Genomic DNA, 20,919 nt, shown 5'->3' with positions numbered 1-20,919 from the left:
ATAATTGATGACTACAGCAAATTAATTTCCTACCTTATCTCTCTCCTCTTCGTTTTTGGTCCTTCTTATTTTCCCTTCTTCCTCTTTCTATTTTTCTTCAGCTCATTTTTTTGCAACTTTAAGTTCAATCAATTTTTTAGCAAGTTTTGATATAAACAAATTTTTGGTCATATGAAAACAAGCAATGAATATTTTGAGTTGAAAAAAATTACAATGAAAAAGACCTACGGTCTTATCTTTTTCATCTTTTTTGTTGCTCCTTATTGTTTTCCCTCTCCTATTTCACTTCTTTTGTTTGAAAAAACAATTTTTTTGTTATCTTCCGTCTAATGATCGCAATGCCACCATCAGATTTTGATGGCCATTTTTTTAACTGATTCTAATTTCAATTTCAAATGATTAGCTGGATAAAAAATAGATTATGTTGTGTTTTGATAATTTTTCCTAATTTTAAACAGTTGTGTAGGGGGTAAGTCATGATACTTTCTGTCATGTCTCGTTCAGCCCAAACATTTGAGAGTGAGTGAGTGGTTGGAGGTGGGCTTTATAAGTACATGGATGAATGATATTATGCTATAGAATATGTTGTATTTCTAAGCTGTGTTTATTGGCAACTTATTTCTCAATGATAGGATTACCTTGGTGGAAAGCATACCAGAAGGAGTTGACTTTCCTAACAGTACTGCTGCTGGCCACCCTTCTACTTTCACTACGTGGAAGAACTTATTACAGTTAGCAGAACGAACTGTTGAAATTGCTTCATTCTACTGGACTTTGAAAAGGGGGGATGTTTTTCCAGACCCATCTGCTGACAAGGCAAGTGTTCTAGAAATATACTATGTAGAAGGAAGGCAAGTATTCTAGTTTCTTTTAGTAAAGCTCACTTCTGACAGAATTTAGACTTTGTGTCTGCTTTTTATTAAGGTCTGTTTACATATATAATGTATTAGTGCAAATAAATTAACATTTAAATGCCAAGACCTGAGAATAGATGTAAAAATATCGTGCATAACCACCCTACTTGTAAAAATGCATGAATGGGGTATGGAACCTAAAATTTGGTTCATACACTCATGTGCCTTCTAATTCTGTGAAAACCATTCACACCAATATATACGAGACCTCATTCATGTCAATTTAACTGCCTCCAGGCTTTAAATCATAAGCATCAATCGCATGGAGATTACGTGGTCAAACATTTCACCTTGGTGTTTGGTGGAGAAGCCTCAGACTGTCTTTGATTTTATGAAGATAGGTTACATTTGTTTGTTTTTTATAAGGACTAATCAACCTTCCGAAGATACCCCTCTTTATTACATTATTTTGTAGGTCATAAGGAGATATCACAAGAATCATGTCGAGGATATGAAATATAGGTACTATCATTTTCTAACATTGATATTTTCTCAGAAAAATCCTTGGAATTGCGCCCTTTACTCCACAGTGGTCATGATGGAGTGGTTTATGGGAAAATTTGTGCATATATCAGCCTCTTTTCAGTCAAGTTGAAGAATCCACAACAGCTTTGAAAGTCTACCAGGCTGAAAGACGTCAATTCCATCTGGAAAGGAGGAGGATAAGGGATATGTGTATTCCGTTCGCTTATGATGATGACATTTTCTTTACATTTTTCTGCACTTCAAAATAAGTAGTAATTTACTTTAGTAATTCTTTTTTTGATGCATCAAAAAAGAAGAGAGTGGATGGTCTTACAAGGGAAGTGTACAAGTTGTGCTTTAGCCCATTGTTCTCCAATCACCCCCCATAAAGGGTTATACCTACAACCAATAGTTAACACATAAAAATGCCATTTCAGGTCTAACATATTTCCTTCAGATTTGTGTGGTTGTCGTAGTATTTTATAATCCAGTGGTCTCCGTGTTTGGTGTTCGCTTCGAAATCTATGGGTCAATCCTCCTGTGTGACACTTTTTTTCATCAATTCTATCTACTTTTTCTGTAACGCAAGATTGTGATTCACCAGTATTTCCATGATTTTAACAGAGAATTTAGTTTTTATGTGTGGAAATTTCTTAAATGCATTTGCAGCATTTCATGTTCATTTCATCCATTGTTCCCCTGTAACTTGATATTTTCCTGTGGGGTCTCGGAAAGGAAAAAAAACAGCAGAGGCATTGGCTGATGGAGGGCCGAGTGTGGCTCCGTTAAATCTATGACGTGGTTATTATCATACTGCGCTGAGATTGCCCCAATTGTTGTCCAATCTCTTGGGAAGGTTCATGCTATGTGCCTGTCGTGTTTTGCCTTAAAATTTTCCACGGCTGCAATTCTATTGCAATACTCCTGCGAGAGCATTTGAATAAAATTGTTCGTGAATAGGACAAGCATCGTAGAGCAACGGCGTATGCGGAGAGAGGATCGGAACTCTTTCTACTCCCACTAATGCCGCTATTACCGCCGCAGTTATCAAAATTTCCTCTTTCAATTAGTATTATAAGAGGAAATTTCGATAACAGTCGAAATTCCAGGCATATGTCTGCAACACCGTGCGATAGTATTAAAAAAATGCCGCAAAATTTTTTTATTCATACCTTCGATGCTCAAAACAGGGGTGCGCCTCTTACACGTGTGCGTCTCTTACACACGCTTATACGGTAAACTCCTTAACCTGAAATTTCAAATATTCTATATTTTTCAATGTTTGTGTAACGTATTTGTTGTTTTTTCTTTGAAGGGGGAAGAAATATTTCAGTCTCTTCTTCTGGCAGGAACAAAAAGGGGTTTGAGAGTACGTATAGCTCAAAATTATCCCACGCAGTGGCAGCCCAATGTGGATACAGAGATTCTTCAAAAGAGGGGAGCTGCTGAAGTGAGTGAATATGTTAATGAGGAATTCGTGTGAGTTGATATCAGTGAAGTTAATTCATCAGAATATTTATTTGAAATATTTATCCTTTTTTTAAAAAGACCCTGTATCATGCCAGCAAATGTAATCGTTTTTATTTTAATAAGCCGTTACAAATTTTTCTCTTCTCTCTTTACTTCGTAGCAGTTATGCTCAACAGCTGCTTAAGCTACCACAAATGTAAATACAGTGGAACCTCGTTAAAGCGAGTACGGGCTATAGCGATACTCCCGCTATAATGAGAGATAGCCGATGCACCGTCAATTGACCCTATAATAAGCGTGTTAAAAAATTCGTTTTTACGAGACCCTTTGGGTGTTGGCTCTCGTCATAGCGAGGGTTTCACCGCCGGAAGACTTTCATCAAGACTCCTTAACCTCTGTAAATGCTAGCGATCTGTTAGAAATGAAGTTAATGGAGTGCTCAGTCTCAAATTTATTTGGTAAACTGTCGTTCGATAAATAAGTAGTTAATTTTGGTGAAAATATTGTGGCATTAGCATTCGCAAATGCTTAATCTTCTTTCGTTCCTCGGGCGGCAGAAAGCAGTCGGCAGCATACCCGCACGTCCGTGAGTTGCGTGATTAGAAAGCATTTGATGGCAGTCACCATGGCCAAAAAACACCAAACACGTCTAAGCGAGAAAATAAAAATAAAGGAGTAATATGAGAGTGTCGAAATTAATTTATCTTCCTATTCGCTCTGCAAAATTAAAAAAAACAAAAGCGCCCAAGGAATGCAGACGATGAAGAGTTATAAGGAGCTTTGTTCGGGTGGTTTTGCCCATTCAAATCTGCGGGAACTTCTGAGAAAGGGGCTACGCCCAAGCCTGGAGCGGAGTATTTTAGGGATAGATTGCGAATCGAGAATTTTAAGAGTGCGGAAGGTTGATTATACTAATGCGAAGCACCAAAGCGTTATCTCCCCTCACAATTGCTGGTGATGCCTGTGGTGTAAACCTGAAGTCGTGGAAGAAAGGACTCTGATCATAAGTATCTTTAGAAGTATTCCCCGCGTCATATAACATAGACGAAACGGAACTTTTTTTACATACAACTCCCCGACAAAACCCTTGCAGTATGAGGTATTTCTTGCAATGATGCCTCTAAAGGCCGTTTTACACGGTAGACGGAATTGCGCAGTCTGACGTACGTGTGAAGGCGCAACCAAAATTGCGTCGTGTAAAGCGGTGAATTTCCATGAACACATGCGCGGATGCGAGACGGCAAAATAGCCCCTGTTCTAATTTCGTTCATGCATTCGCGCAATTCCACGCCATTTTAGAAATAAATGCAGCTCTAACCTGCGCAATTCCGTGTACCGTGTAAAACGGCCTTAAAGGTAGGTAGTGTGCCTTAGCGATGATGTACAATGTACGAAGCAATGATACTCAGCGTGAATTGTCCGGATGGACGTATTTATTCTCCGTTGCGGATTTACAAGGGTGAACTATTCGCGTCACTGGTCGGAGTCGTACTGGCGCTCTCTTTTGTCACGTGGGTAGCCGAGAATCCCCTGGTGGCCGCTGGAAGAACTCACAGAACAACTAACTCTCGTTTGCAGTGCCGTGGTAAACTCGGTGTATCATTTCAAATACGTCGCGTGCGTAACACTCAAAAAGAAACTTTTTTTCAACAACGGCAATTTTAATCACGTCATTTTTCAAGCTTAGCAAACTTTTTACCGTAGATGATGAAGATATTACATTATCTGATAGAAAAAGTCTTCCAAGGCAGGAACGTTATACAACCTTCCACCGTTTTCACCTGTAGAAACAAATGTAATGCGTTATTTCACTTCACTGCCGCTTAACGTACAGAAACAATAAACATACACCAATGGAAACCTTTGAGGCATTAAATAACCGCGATACTGTTTTATCAGTTAATTTTTGAATTTTCAGTGGAAAATACCAAAATAATAGAATGATCACGTAAATGAACTAATTAAGCGCATAGAAAAATGACTTCGTCGGATGTGCATTGGCATAATGATTGACGAAACAATGCTTTCCATGATTTTTATTCAGTGCGGCGCTTATAAATTGTTTGAATAGTTAGTCGTTGTTTGAGTAAGGAAATTTTGTGATGCAAAAAAACATTGCCTTTCGTCTGGATTTATGCTTACGTTTATCGAATAGATGTTTATCTGTCGCCGCACCACTCCTGTTCCTGTATATCTGTTCGCAACAGGTATATTGACTATTATTTGCTCCACCTCCGGTAAAGCGACAATTCGCTATAGCGAGTGTTTATTAGTGCACCGTGGGGTGTCGTTATATCGAGGTTGCACTGTACATAAATTTGTTTAGCAAAACCACATTGTAAGATTCAAAGTGAAAAATTATAGTTAAATTGTAATTATCTGATGATATTATTTCTTGGAATATCATTTGATTAATTATTTCCAGCTTCTCTGTTAAAATAATGCTCGGAAAAAGAATCTATAGTACTCAACTTGGAAAGGAATTGAAATAGCAGCAACCTAAGAGATTACCTTATGCATTCTTTTGCTTAGTCAAAAACATCTCAGCTCTAAAATATGCTTCTTCATTTATTTTGTTGTAATGGTCTACTTTTTTCTTAATCAGGTCAGGTCACTTAATTTTCCTCAGCTTGTTGGTGGTGGTGTCCTTCATACAAAGTTCTGGTTGGTTGACCGTAAACATTTCTATGTTGGAAGTGCTAACATGGATTGGAGGTCTCTTACCCAGGTGAGTATCTGAAGTTCAGATGAGGCTCCTCATAAATCTAGTATTGATATGTATGTAATGTCATATAGACTATTGAGAGAGGAGTGGAGGTGATCAATTTGGATTTGAAGGTAAATGGAATTTATTTAAAGAATTTAAATGTGCTTCCATTTAAACTTGGTTTATTCCATATGTCTATGCTATGACAGATGAGTGATGCTTGAACAACATTTAGTGTAAATTTCCTTAAGTATGCAATTAATGCGTAATGTGATTATTTTATGGCTCCGATTTTCATTTTAAATACACAGCTTTTTACTTCTGTAGGTGAAAGAAATGGGTGCTGCTGTTTATAACTGCAGTTGTTTAGCCGCGGACGTGGGAAAAATTTTTGATGTGGGTACCTAAAATGATTTGCTTACCTTACTTTTTTTCAATAAGGCAGAGTGGAGTGATATTTTTTGGCTTTGTCTGTTTCTCTCAGGCGTATTGGCTGCTGGGGCAAGAAGGTGCTCAAGTCCCCCTGAAATGGCCTGATCAGTTTTCTACTGCTTATGGTCGTGACTCTCCTATGAATCTTACTTTCAATAGTTCCAACTCCCTTACATATTTATCGGTAAGTATTTCGTATTTTCCTTAGGTTTCACTCTCTGTAAATTGCGTGCTTTGTGTGATTTTTAATAGAATTCTCGCAATCAGTGGATTTGCAATGGATGTCTCCTGTTGTCCTTAGGGTGGTAGAGAGTACCTCATTATTGTAAATTATGAAGTTGATAGTTGGTAAAGTACCCCGAATATAGTCCCCCTCTGAACATAGTCCCCCCTCCCTAATTTTGAGGCTTCAGTTTCAGGAAAATAAAAAAAAAATGCGTTTGAATATAGTCCCCCCCTTTACTTTTACCACAGACATTTTTGGTAAAAAAAAGGGGAGACTATATTCAGACATATACGGTATTTTTTTGAAAGTTCATTGTGGATATATAAGAAACTTGAACTTTCAACACCCAAGTTATTATGGACTAAATTCTTTGAGTAAAAGTGTGTTAAAATTGTATTTAATTCCTTAGAACATAATTTCACCATATTTAAAAGAATTTGAAGGTAGTTTTTCGTAATGATTAATGTATTTGGACCGTGAGACCTCTTTTTACTCACACTTGCTGGCACTTTTGAGTAATGGGTAATATTTACATGATGCAACGCACACACGTCGCGAGAATGAATTGACGAGAATATAGGTGGTTAGGAGTGAAAAATTAACAAACAATATGGTTGACTTCCAACAGTAATAATACATTTAATGACCGAAGTAAGCTTTAGGAGCACAATACATAAAATACTAAATTGCCTGAGGATAGTGTACTCTTGCCGTTGGGAAGAAGCCGGGCACGAAAGCGAGTTCCTTCCTTGTCTGAGGTCAGTAGCAGAGAGAGAGCGCCAGACCGCTTACAAGATCGCGGCCGCGCTCGAAGCAGGCGTGAGAGGGGAGGTGTAGGCAGAGGAGGGGAAACAGGTTTCACGCTGACGATTCACCTTACAATTGGGTAAACGGTGGCGGAAAGTAATTGAAGTTCACACATGCCGTAAAGAGGCCGACACCGTTGGTGAATTCACTATAAATTGTGAGCAGTTCACAGGACGCGAGGATCAGCGGCACGCGTGGATCAGTCAGGCACGACGTACTCTGGAGCTTCGCGAGACTGGTACTCAGGAGCTCGCGAATCGTCTCCTCGTGGTGAAGTCTCAGAGGGGTCAAGTCTCAGAGGGGTTAAGTCTCAGAGGGATCAAGATCTCGGAGGGATTGAGAAAGTGCCCATTATGGCACAATGATGACTCAGTTTCAGTGGCGTAAGTAATGGGCAAGATCAGGGTGACAAAACACTCCCCAAAGGCTAATAGTTATATTTAGAAATACATATAAATTGCTTAAATTAGTGATGAATGGATGGTGGAGTTTTTGTCAGATCCACATCCGGGTCAGATCCATGATTTCAGGAGTTGGATCTTCAGGTTTTTTCGGATCATCTTAAATTGCCTGCTGATTCGAATTATTCAAGTTTCTTCTGGGTCTATGCAATCATTGGAATTCTATTTTGATTGTCGTACACATTTTAATTAAAAATCGTTTTTATAAGCCCTCAAGTTATATTTAAAAAACACTTACACCTTACACACTCAGGATCGAAATGGTTAAACATGTATTAGGAAATGAAAATAAGTTTGAATCTTTGAATAAATTATCGATTTAATTCAAATTTTCCTCACACACGTTTCCCTCAAATCTTCTCACTGTCTCATCCCATACTGACTTGTGTTTCACTTGCAGATGCTTCGATAGTGGTAAGTGGATTTTGCACTTCCTCCCACTTTCACTCCAGCTTCCAACTCGTCCCACGCTTCTCTTACCATCTCCTCAGCGTATACGTTAAAAAGCAGCGGCGATTGAGGACAGCCTTGCCTCACACCTCGACCAATGCTTGCCCATCCAGATTCTCCGTCCGCTACCCTCACTTGCGCAGTTTGGGCCATATAAAGATTACGAATCAATCGTCTATCCCTCCAATCTACACCTATTCTCTTGAGAATATCCATTAACTTTACCTAGTTCATCCTATCAAACGCGTTCTCAAAATCCACGAAACACGCATAGAACAACCTGGTCATATTCTAGGTTCCTCTCCACGAGGGACCTCATTATTGCTATTGCATCACGAGTTGACTTCCCTTTTCTGAAACCAAACTGATCTTCTCCCAAATACTCGTTTGCCCTCGCCTCCATTCGTCTGTTCAATATCCTCAGCACCACTTTCGCCGCATGCGATATTAGGCTGATAGTCCTATAATCTCCACATTCCATAGCTTTCTTCTTTTTCGAAAGCGGAATTAACACCATCTTCACGAAATCCTCCAGCCAGCATCCCTCCTCATAGATCATGCGCACTAGTTCGAAAAACCTTTTCTTACCTTCTTTCCCTAGATTCTTCAGATGCTCATACGGGATATTGTCCACGCCCACTGCTTTACTAGCCTTCATATCACGAAGGGCTTTCTCTATTTCCAAATCTAATATCCCCGGCCCAAGATTATCCTCCTCCACTGCACTTTCCTCCTCTAAACTCAATCTCTCCGGCCTGTTTCTTCCGTCATACAGATCCTCCACCTATTCCTTCCATCTACTCAGGTACCTCTTCTTGCTCAGTTAGCATTCTCCCATCTTTAGCCTTAATTTTAGACATGGTTTGTCCTCTTTTGCTGCCCGATAGCGACTTAACTTTGGCATACAACGCATACTTCTCCATCCTTCTGGAACTTTTCCATTTCCTCACACTGTATTTTCCACCAATCCTCCCTTGCCCTCAGTTTCACGTCGTAATCGATTATTTAGTTCCCTATACATTCTTTTGCCCTGCTCTGTGTCCACGTTCTTCCACTTCCTCCTCTCCTCCACTTCTTTTACCATATGTACATAACCCGAGGCTTCTTTATCCTTCTGCTGTCAACGTAGCCAATTGACTTCTCCGCCGCATTGGCTATTCCTGTTTGAATATTATCCCATCTTTCCTCAACAGTCTTCGTACTTTCAATCTCCAGTATACTAATGTCCACTAGTTCCTGATATTTTCTCTTCATACTCCCCTTCAGCGCTTCTACATTCCATTTCCTCACCCTCATGCCTTTCATCTTACGTTGCATTTCATAAGTACTAGGTTGTGGTCTGAATCCGCATCTGCTGCTGGGAAGCTGCGTGAGTTTTGCACACTATTCCTAAACCTCTGTCTTACCATAATGTAGTCTATTTGATATCTCTCCACATCCCCTGGACTTTTCCATGTGTACCTTCACCCTTTATGATGATTGAACCACGTGTTTGTGATGAATAATTTGTTTCTCCTACAAAATTCTGCTGCTTTCTCTCCCCTGTCATTCCATGTTCCTAATCCAAATTCTCCTATTTTGTTTCCATCCCTCCCTTTCCCCAACTGAAGCGTTCTAGTCCCCCATCTTTACCAGATATTTCTTTCCCAGTGTGTCTCTAATTATTTCCTCGAGCTGTTCATACACCTCATCTACTTCTTCCTCCCTATAATTGTTAGTGGCATGTAAACTTGGACCACCACAAGGTTGGTGGGCCACGCCTCAATAGGGAAGTGCACTAATTTTTTTTTATTGCTGAATTTGAAAGTTTAGCCTAAAAAATAAACATTAGTATAGTCACTTTTATTTTCTGCATCTGGGGTATGCACTTTAAAACGTTTTGAAAGTCGGAAAATTTCATGTTGCGCTGAAACAAAGTGCTTCCATCTTGATTGAGATGTGACGTCACAAGACAGTAGTCACCAGTGGAGTATTGCTGTATTCCGTCGCCTTCTTTAGCGTGGCGAGAGTTTCCGGGAATCGGTGGAGTTTGCTTCCTTAAAATGTTGTCTAGTACCGAAAACATGAATTCAAAATAGAATTATAAATGATTTTTTGTTCCAAATTTCATCTCGACGTCGAAACAAAAGCCTGGAGAAGATATTCATTCCCGTGCCTTAAGCACAAGCTATACGGAATAAATGGTTCAAGGCTGCTCCTGACTCTTACCTATCGATGATGTTCTGTTTTGAAGATCATTTGAAGGTATTGTAAGATCAAATTGATATTTATATTATAATAATTTACTTAATAGGTACCTCAGTCACATCAGAAAGTGTGTTGAGTCAAAATATAGCATCTTCCGCGTAGACCTACGTAATTTATAAACTGAAAGTAGTTTAGTTAAAGAATTATGGCGCGACTGTTTTTTTACACGACCGGGCAAAATGCGTACTTTGCCCATAAGCAAAGAAATAAATAACATTTTAGCGCACACCAACTCTTGTAGTCGTCGTATCTCTGCGTTTGTAATGACACTGCTAAAATACCTAAACGCCATAATGATGATAAAAAAAATTGTCTCATGTCAATGATTGCTGCAATTATAATTAATGATAAACTTGATGCCGTATGATCACAATGAAGACAACAAAAAATAATGCCATGTCGTAGTCTTGAACCATGGTCCTTTGGGTGCGATCTGTCCTTAAATCGTGCACGCTACCACTACCCCAAACGACCCGTTATGCAATTGTTGATATTTTGGATTTATATATATAACTTGTAAAAAGTAACGCATGAAAATTAATTAATTACAGCCTAACTAACGCCGTAATTGAAAAAGATGCAGCAAGGTACGCGGTCTCCCCTTGTTAGCCTTAACGTCTCGCATTTCTATGGAGCGTTGAACCTGTCCTCCTTATTCAAAAATTCAGTAACCATAAATATATCAAAGTTTGGTATACCATTTATAAATCGTTGGAATTTTCCTTCTCCCAACCAAGATTATCTTTTCTTGAACCCATCCTGGACAGCGAACCATTGCAACAACCAGCCAGCTCGGAAATAAGGCTAACATCCCATGATTCTAGTTGCGAAGGGCGAACGTTCCGGCCGGCGTGAATACATACGCAACGAATAAGTCTTGCAGCAAGCGTCTGAAATAGGTTTATTAGTTTGACTCGGTTCTTACAAAAAAAGTTTTGGCATGATTAACGGCATTGTGCCAAAATATACCCAGCGAAAAATAAATGCCATCATGCTTTTATTGAAGATTCAATGTGCTATTCGTACTACTCTTTCCAAACTGAAGTTGATACATAAATGAATATTAATATATTACGCAATTATGAAGTCGTTTACTCAAAAGAGAAGCAGCCACATATATATTCTGAAGATATTTTATGACAGCAAAAAAATGGATACCCTCAAATTCTGTAATTTTTCTATGCAATAATAGTGGTAGAACTAAACGGCATAGAAGCTGCCTTCTGCTACTGCCTTGTGACGTCACGGCCAATATTCAACATGGACACACGTTTTAGCGGCCTTTGAATTTTTCCATATTTCAGACGGTCATCTCAAATCAAGTATTCACTATTAGGATTTAAACTATGGTTTTACGACATTATGTTATTCTGAACTCTAATTTAAAAAATGTGTTTGGTGCATTTGAAACACTAGTGCACTTCCCTATTTCTACAACCAGAATCCTATCACCTAACGGGGCACCGAATTTTCGCGGAACGCGAATTATAACGCGAAATTTCCAAGGCTGCGCGAAATTCACTTGGTTCCACGAAATTTCGCGTTTAAGCACTTTTTCTGCGAATTTGGCGCGATATTTTGTACCATTGCCGATAAAAAATACCCCGTCACTTCAAGGTCTATTTATAAACCGGTATCAAGAACCGATCGCATAAAGTAGGTGCTTTGCAACCAGCTCGGAACGTAGCGAGGATTTGAATTTGGCGCCCAAATCCGAAATGGTCTGCAGCGTATTCATGGCCAAAAAGTGAAAAAAAGTCTTAAAAACGCATACATATATTACTTACCGATTTTATGGCGTCCATGTTTTTTTTTCTTTTGCGAGTTGCTTGCTAACTCGCGCATTTAAAGGTTCGTCAGTTTGTCGCTCTCGCCAACATTGTAACATTCTGTAGCCGCGGCCACGTAGGCCGCTTTTAAACAATCTGACTTATCGCCTGCCGCCGTCCTCAGCACGGTGACGTTCTCTCAATAGGGTGGTTTCCTATTATTTTTTTATTGCCTAAATCGACAGATTATTACTCCTGGAGTACGTATTTCACGCTTTTAGATTTTTAAATGACAATATCTATTTTTCGCGATTAACTGAAAATTGAAAATTTTCAAGCGCGCGAAAACGCGACGCGTAAGTAGGAATGATGGGAAATCTCTCCGTACGTCGTATTTCTGGTTCCCCCTTCGCCCGGTGAGGTGACCTTGAGGCGAGGCTTAGCGCTGATACGTCGCAGGCTGCCAGCGGGTAGCCTAGTACCCTGCTGGCTGGTAGCGCTTGGATTAAATAAGGATTATTAATACCTTATCAAACGAGGAAAACTTTCCGACCTTAGCCAGTTTTAATAAGTGATTATTAAGACATGTTTCCCTGAGCTCTGCGCCTCATGCATGCATTGGTAACCTCAGACGATGTATAACTCCTATAGAAACTAGGTCCCTGTGACGTCACGTGGAGTGGCATCGCATGGGCGCCAATCTGGCCCTTTTCAAATCAGGATAAAAATGGACCATTGCCATTCGTCTAAACCGGCATTTATAAAACGAAATAATTTGTATATTATGAATACACTAATGGTGGGTAACGAATCGCAATTATTGCCTTTTGTTTTCTTTGATGAAGGAAACTACCCTATTGACTATAGGCCTCTATGGATGTCTCCAAACGAGTCGAATCGCGCCGTCGACGGCACGGCGCCCATTTCAATCCGGCCCGGTGATGCGCCGTCTACGAGGTGAAATATACACTATGCTACATTGAGGCCGCTTTCAGACGAAACGATCTTTCGCCGGCCGCCGTTCACGTGAAATTCAGGCGGTTTTCTGACGAGACGACTCTCTGCAACGCCGTGTGCCATGCCATGGACGGCGCCCGCGGAAAAGCGTTTCGTCTGAGAGTGGTCTTAAGATTGATTCATGTATATTTACAGTAATTCTTCAACATACGAGCAAAATGCGTTTCGAGAGCCAACTCGTAATTTGATAAACCTATGCAAGGCGTCGAAAAGGGTGGTTATCCTGCATAATGCAACACCGCATTACAATTTTGCGTTAATTCATGGCCGCTCAGTTTATCCAGTGTCGCTGTACCGGCGTGTTGAGCAGTTTATTGTTTAGGTTATAAGAACTGTGACAGTGAAGCATGCAAATAAGTTGCCAATTAAAGTAACAATTTAAGCTAGCCACATCACAGAATGTATTTTGATCTGACTTACAAGTTACAACAAAAAACCTGGTGAAAGAACCAGTGGCTGCCTGATGTAATGAGACACATTGGTCGATCATGCATTCTTAACAACGTGTTATTTTACTTGGCAAATAAAATTATGGAGGCATTTTTTTACAGAGCTTTCCTGCTGATTAACATCTTTCGTGAAATTATTTTCATTCACTTCTTGAGGTTGTTCATTTAAATTTGCCATTAATTCAGATAATTAGAACTAAGTATCGAGAATCAGTGGGGGAGAGCCAGACCTGTATCTATCGAGAATTGAATTCCTTTACCCTAGTCAGCAATGCACAGTTTGGAAAAGAAAATGAATCTTCTCTTAATAGCCTCAACATAATCTGTGCAACTTTTCATGTGTGAGGTCCTGAAGCAAATAGGTTTAAAGACTAATATGAAGTTGTCATTCCTTGTATACAGTGACCCAGGGAGGAACATTATTACAGCCATGGGAAGATTATTCAACACAAGGTGTATATCGACAGCTGATGTGATGGACTTACGCACACTCGTTGCTAATGTCCCCATATTATCATTAACAGAAACTCATGAACTTCTTGGCTATTCTACTTTGAAGGATTCTGTTAGATCAGTTCAGGAAGAAGGAAAAGAATTTTCAGTACTTCCACTAATTCTTGCCCTTTAAAATGATTTTCCCCATTTTGTAGAAAATTGTGTGAAAACCCTGTGGATACCTGTGGCAAATGTAGATGCAGAAAGTGGTTTTTCCATGTATGGAAATATAAATAAAAGAACCACTGAACTTCCAAAAAATTCAGAATTAAAGTCAAGTTTGACCAATGGATCTCAATTCCAGTAAAAGAAGGATTCAGCCAATTTTAAATTCCAGAGTGTGCATAATTTCAGATGGCATATTCCAAAAAACTTTTATAGATAGAAGCAACCCATTAGTAGATAAATACACATTTGCAAGTGTTGTTATAATTTTTTTGTGTTAGACCTTAAAGATATTTGTTATCAATGTAAAAGTGAAAACCATAGGCGGATCCAGAGGGGGGGGGGGGGGCACAGGGGCACGTGCTCCCCCCCAGACCCTCAAAAATGTGCAAGACTGTAATATGGTCAATATCATCATTACCATTATCATTGCGTTGTTATTGTAATTATTGTTGAAATTATTGTTCTTGGGATAAAAAAGAATATTTATGACGAGTGAATTTTTATAACGAAACTATTTTTTGTGACGAAATGGTATTTTTTTGTGACAAAATTGAAATTTTATGACGAAATTTTAAACCGAAATTGACAGATTTTTATGACGAAATTCACAGTTTTTATTCACCGATAATCTTTGCCTCTACCTATCACTCACCTGGTCTATACTGTGGCATCCCACCCCCGACTCGCCCGGATACCACAATAGAACCGGGGGGAGACGTCGCACAAAAATAAAAAAAATACAAATCCGCGAAGATCCCTCCCGCATGGGACCTACGGGACAAAACTATGCCACTCACTTCTCGTAATTCACATAAAATAAAAAAAATATTCCCCTTCTGTGAAGATGATTGCGGGTGGGGGGTTCCCGATTCAAACTGATGGGTGACGTTCGGGCGATGATGCACTCGTCCAACACGCATTTACGGGAAGGAAATCAGACGGGGCGAAAGGAAGGACGAAGGATATTTTCAATGGGGTGACCCGTGGATGAATCGGAACAAAAAACACTCTCTCAAAAACACTTTCAATTAAACAAAATATAATTCACACAAATAAGGTTGCATATGACAAAAAAAACAAAAGGAACCCTCTTATACTCTAATGAAATATGAATTGGTGAAAGCCACTTATGAAACATCGATGATAAATAAAAATAAAAAACAATATAACTTGGTTTCTAGATGAAAATCAATATAGAAAATGATGATAACAAAGTAAAGTTCGGTGGTGAACACGTAAATATGATACAAATTCAATGATTTCTTGACTGGGGAGGTAAATGATAGTCCATCCCGTCGAATGTAAATTTGGGGTGCGAACGTTAATTGTACTTGGTGACTGATTTCACTTTCACTAATGTAACGGGTGCGTTCCGTGACTGTTTGTCTTAACTTGGCTTGGCAGGAGACACAAGGGGGCTTTGGGGGGGGGGGGGGATAGCTGCAATCTTACTTTATCGTAGTCCGAGTCTGGACCAGGTTGGATCCAACACTCTCTCGTTCCATTTACTGCACTCCTTTCTCCCTTGTTGGAGGAAGCTGCATCCGGAACGGAGATAATGCGTCCTCTTCAGCTGGTCCTTTACTCCTTCGGACGGGGGGGAGGATTCTTCTTCCAGATCAGTCTTTCTGAAAGTACTTGGGCCCCTTGTCTCCTCCTGCCGTGCGTCGCACTGATTTTGGGCATAGGCTCCGCCCGACAGTCACTTAGGAATTCTCTCGGTTCTCTTCCGCGCACCACCTTTTATCATACCTCAACTAGGGGTGGGGGTAATGCACAATGAAGGGAGGGAGGAGTAATACGCCACTCACTCAGGGAAAACCCGAGCTCCCCTCCTCCCACACACACACACTCACACACAACCATACAAAAATCGGCGAAAACACATTCATCCCCTCTTACTCATCCACGCCTTCCTCCACGGGCCATGGTTTGGGGGTGGGGTTTTGGGAAAGGTCGTGGAACGAGCGGGTAAACTGGTAGGGAAGAAAATGCGCCGAGTAGAAATGCACTGTAATGGGGCTTGAACCATTACAATACCTACCACACGATTACCCATCTTCCTGTTTAATACTAAAGCTACCTCTCGCTGGCTCTCTTCCCCTCCACTATATATAACCCTATACCCATCACTCCAATAGTCCCCCCATCCCTCCACCTCACCTCGCATAATCCTAAGATATCTATCCTCCCTTTATCCATTTCCCTTTTGATATTTTCTAACTTTCCCGCCCTCATCATAGTCCTCACATTCCACGTCCCTACATTTATAGCCGACTTCTTCTTCTCCATCTTCTTGGTCTTCCTTCTTCATTGCTGCTGCTGCTGATGATGATGATAAGTCTCTGCAAGGATTTCGCATGTTGACAACCCCGAGGACCTCGCCATATTCTTTCATGTATTCTTTCAATGACGTCGCAGGCACAACTCTCAAATTGGAACTTAATTGAAATACAGGCAATTTTTATCACATCATTAAGAATGTTTAGCTAACTTTTTAGTGTAGATAATGAATATATTACATTGGATGAAAGAAAAGGTTTCCGAGGCAGGATTATTTTATCATCTTCCACCTTTATCATCTGCAGAAATAAATGCGATGCATTATTTCACGTAACTTCCGCGAAATGCATGGGAACAATAAACATACACCAATTGAAGGATTTGCTTTGAATAATAGGGTGATTTCCTATTATTTTTTTATTGCCTAAATCAAAAGATTATTACTCCTGGAGTATGTATTTCACGCTTTTAGATTTTTTAATGACGATATCTATTTTTTGCAATTAAATGAAAAGTAAAAAATTTCAAGCGCGCGAAAATTCAACAGCTAAGTATGAATGCCGGGAAATCTCCGTGTGACGTTGTTCTGGTTGCCGCTGCCGCAAGTGAGGTGACCTTGGGGTGAGGCTTTGAGCACTGATACGACGCGGGATGCTAGCAGGTAGCTGAGTATCCTGCTAGCAGGTAGCGCTTGGCTTAAATATGGATTATTATTCCCCTATCAAACGAAGTAAACTTTCCGAACTTAGGTATTTTTAATGTGTGATTATTATGAGATGTTTCCCTGAGCTCTGTGCCTCATGCATGCATTGGTAATCTCAGATCATGTATAACTCCTATCTACTCGTATAGAAACTAGGTCCCTGTGACGTCAGGTGGAGTGGAATCGCATGGGCACCAATCTGGGGCCGTATTCTGTAACTCCAAACCGATCGGTGCGGCACCGATTCGTCGGGTGCGACGTCACACCGACTCCCGGTAAGAAGTCGTGTGATTCTGTACGAACCCGGTCAGTGCGGCACCGACGAGAGGACGGGAGATCGTCGGTAGCCGTACCGACAGCAAAGAGGTGTCGGTACGGCCACCGACTAGTGGGTTTCATGAATTCCCCGGTGCGCATTGTACGTTTTATTTTGTTTTTACCTCATCACCGAGTAAATAATGAGGTTTTCTCCAATGTTATCTTTTTCTGCCCCTTCGAATACGCCTCTATAATTCACTGTGTCATCATCTATATTAATTACCTTGACAGAAATATAAGATAATGGTTAATAAAAATGAGGTTTGCTAACATATAATGACTCTCTCATTTATGTTACCGCACTTTCACTCGCTTGTAATAGGCTTTATTTCTCTCTATCATCATTTACTTGCTCCTTTGACATAAAAAAGATATTTTTGATTAAATATGAGTTTTGCCGCAATGTTATCACTTTATCTCACTCTGAATAGGCAACTATTATTTCACTCAATCATCATTTGGCGTTTCTCTCGGCATAGAAATAAGATCTTTTTATTTAAGTATGAAGTTTGCCACAACGGTATCAGTTTCTTTCATTTTTAACGGGCAACTATATTTCATTTCATCGTCAGCCATTGATTCCCTTGACGATAAAAGAAGATATTTGTTAATAAGTATGAGGTTTACCGCAATATTATCATTTTCTCTCACTTGGAATGCGCAACTTATACATATGTATTTCACCCAATCACAATTTATTTACTTCCTCGTCATTACACTTCTTTTAATTGCACCCAGCTCCATATTTTTATAACAATTTCCTAACATGTTCCTCTAATATTACATTTGCATTTGAATCCTACGTTCACGTTCCATGGTATGCTATTTTCGTCTGCTACGGTGCCAATGGCATAATCTTCCGTTGATAACATTTATACGGAACTTACTTAATGACAACTATATTACCAAATCATGAATAAATAGCATTATACGGAACCAATATTTAAAAAAAGAAACTACGATCTCAAGGATAGTTTCAATAATTCATTCCAGCAACAACAATCTCCATCACATACAAACTTTATTGTGATGTTGTAATATTGTTTCCTTCGATTCTGTAGGTACAGCATTACTACCACACATTATATAAGCATTGTCAACAACTTATCCAATATCGTTTATCTTAATCTAGCAATAAGTCGTAATTTCCGCAAATAAAAAGATTGAGAATTACGACAACAAACTGTGCCAATGAGTCTTCACTTGTTTTTACCCTTCTCATTGGTGGAGACACGTGAAACTTCGGATATATTCGGATTTTCCCTGTTTGGGAAGGAAGGGGAACCGTACCGACTGGTTTGAAACCGACGACCTTACAGAATCGCTGAAAGTGTCGTCGTCGGTGCGGAATCCGTTGTCGGTACGGTTTGATGTCCAGTCGGTGGGCTTGAAAGGGAAACCGACCGGTGCGGCACCGACGAAATACAGAATACGGCCCCTGGCCTCTTTCAAATGAGGTTAAAATTGACCGTGGCCATTCGTCTAAACCGGTACATATTTCTAAAGGCAAATAATTTGTATATTATGAATACACTAACGGTGGGTTAGGAATCGCAATCAATGCCTTTCGTTTTCTTTGATGAAGGAAACTACCCTATTTTTATTTAATACAGCAGTCATAAATTGAATGGCTAGTTCGTTATTATGGTGAGGAAATTTAGTGATGCAATAAAAACATCGCCTTTTGCTAAATTTATGCTTGAGTGTATCGATAAGAAATGTCTCCCTCACCGCAGCAATCCTGTTCCTATATAATTGTTGACAATGGGTATATGGTCTTTTATTTGCTCCACCTCCGGTAAAGCGACAATTCGCTACAGCAAGAGTTTATTTTAGCACCATGGGGTCTCGTTTTATCGAGGTTGCACTTTATGTAGTTTGCGCTTCCAGTCCATCTCATCTTGTTTGGGTGTGCTCATGATAGGCTTGTTTCTTTGAAAATTTTGCTGTTTGGACTATGCTGAATATTGGTATAACCCTGTTGTTACTAGAAAGCTTTGTGTCAATCAATCACACCTGAAAAATGTCAATACTCTCATCAGAAATACAGTGAAACCTCTATTTTACACTTTTGAATGGACCACTTACAAAAAGTGCAAATTTGAGGATATTGTAAAATAGAGTATCTTTTTCTAAAGGCGGTATTGTTTGGGACCTGATAAAAACTGTGTAAAATCAGGGAAAATGTATAATGGGGGAATGTAAAATTGAGGTTTCACTGTATCTCCCGTTTTGCCTCAGTGTTTTTTGAACCTCTGCATGTCTGTCTGTTATCGAGATATTTTGGACCCAGTAGGTGACTCACCTAGCATTTGGCTTCCAGAAACTTGGAGAATTGAACCTGGTTAGCCGAAAAAGGTCTGTTGGTGAGATGGGGAAGGGATGAAACGCGTTTCCATTGTTCCTGTGTAACTTCATATTTTCTTTTGAAGCTAATGTTTTATAGTCTGTGGTGTCTCGAAAATTAAAATAACATGAGCGTCAGGGGCTGAAGAAGGGTGGAAGGGTGGATTTGTGAAATATGGGACATGTGTAGTTACTTTTGACTTTGTTATCATCCTATGGCACTGAGATTCCCCAGATGTTGGCTCAATCTGTTTGGAAGATTCACACTATGTGGCTATTATATTTTGCCTTGCAATTTTCCACGGCTGAAATTCTGTTGAGCAATCATTAGGTAACTGCGCATTTCCACTCCTAGTGCCCACATTTTCCCACAGAAGCAGTATTTGCACGGACCAAAAGGGAAACGATTTCCAAAAGTATCAATTATAAGTCCATGAATTACCTTGAATCCCACGGCCAGGATATTCCGGCAAGCTTTACCTAAACAAAAGTGACTTTGAAGTTGTATTATTTCCTATTTAGAGTAAGGTATTTAAAATTGTGCTCCTAGATTTTACAGAAAGAAAAATTGGTATCATTAATGTATAAGTCACATTCTAACTGTAAAAAAGATTTATATAGAGCCCTTACTATTCTACTTTAAATTGCATCAAATCGACGTTCAAATCTTGGGAATTTGATGGATTTGGGGCAGCTAGCAGATTTGATGACCCATCTCTATTTAAAACTTGGCATTTTCAAATGAAAATACTGGTAGCAATATAACGCTGAGCTTTAAGAGTTGCAAGTTTGCATTCACTTTTTGCTACAACGCACACACCACTGGATGAGGGAAGACAGTGCGTTGTTGGAGGGTGGGGTAGAATAATGAGCAGATACATATCCACTCGCCTCCAAAAATATCACAACTTGTGTTTTGTTCGGGGATTGTGCATCCCTCCAGGTCCATCATAATTGCAATATTATGAATATTGCAATCCTATTTATGCCACTGCTCTGCTTAAAGATAAACATTCATGCAAAAATCGCCCCTCTTCTGCACAGACTTCATGACCCTGTGGTATGTTGGCATTTTTTTTCGTTTTTGAAAGGACAAATTGACATGGATTTCCTTTCAATGGCCACTGTAGATGTGTGTGTACTCAGTCTGAAAGCTATAACAGCAATATTGATAGTGTGCAAATTGAGGTAA

At 39.7% G+C, this 20,919-nt stretch overlaps 1 protein-coding gene across 2 annotated transcripts in view; it reads left to right on the top strand.

The window, feature by feature from the left end:
- LOC124153331 (5'-3' exonuclease PLD3-like) overlaps positions 1-20,919 on the top strand; it is a 269,542-nt gene that overhangs the window by 199,072 nt on the left and 49,551 nt on the right. For both annotated transcript variants that reach the window (XM_046526433.1, XM_046526434.1), the window contains 5 exons: positions 633-816; positions 2,695-2,829; positions 5,455-5,577; positions 5,884-5,952; positions 6,041-6,172. In XM_046526433.1, coding sequence (XP_046382389.1) covers positions 633-816; positions 2,695-2,829; positions 5,455-5,577; positions 5,884-5,952; positions 6,041-6,172 — 643 coding nt within the window. The remainder of the gene's footprint in view (positions 1-632; positions 817-2,694; positions 2,830-5,454; positions 5,578-5,883; positions 5,953-6,040; positions 6,173-20,919) is intronic.

The sequence above is a fragment of the Ischnura elegans genome, chromosome 2 (assembly GCF_921293095.1).
Source record: "Ischnura elegans chromosome 2, ioIscEleg1.1, whole genome shotgun sequence".
NCBI classification, from domain to species: Eukaryota; Metazoa; Arthropoda; class Insecta; order Odonata; family Coenagrionidae; genus Ischnura; species Ischnura elegans.
The sequence above is the reverse complement of the archived record's forward strand: the minus strand, read 5'-3'. Positions and strand labels throughout refer to the sequence as shown.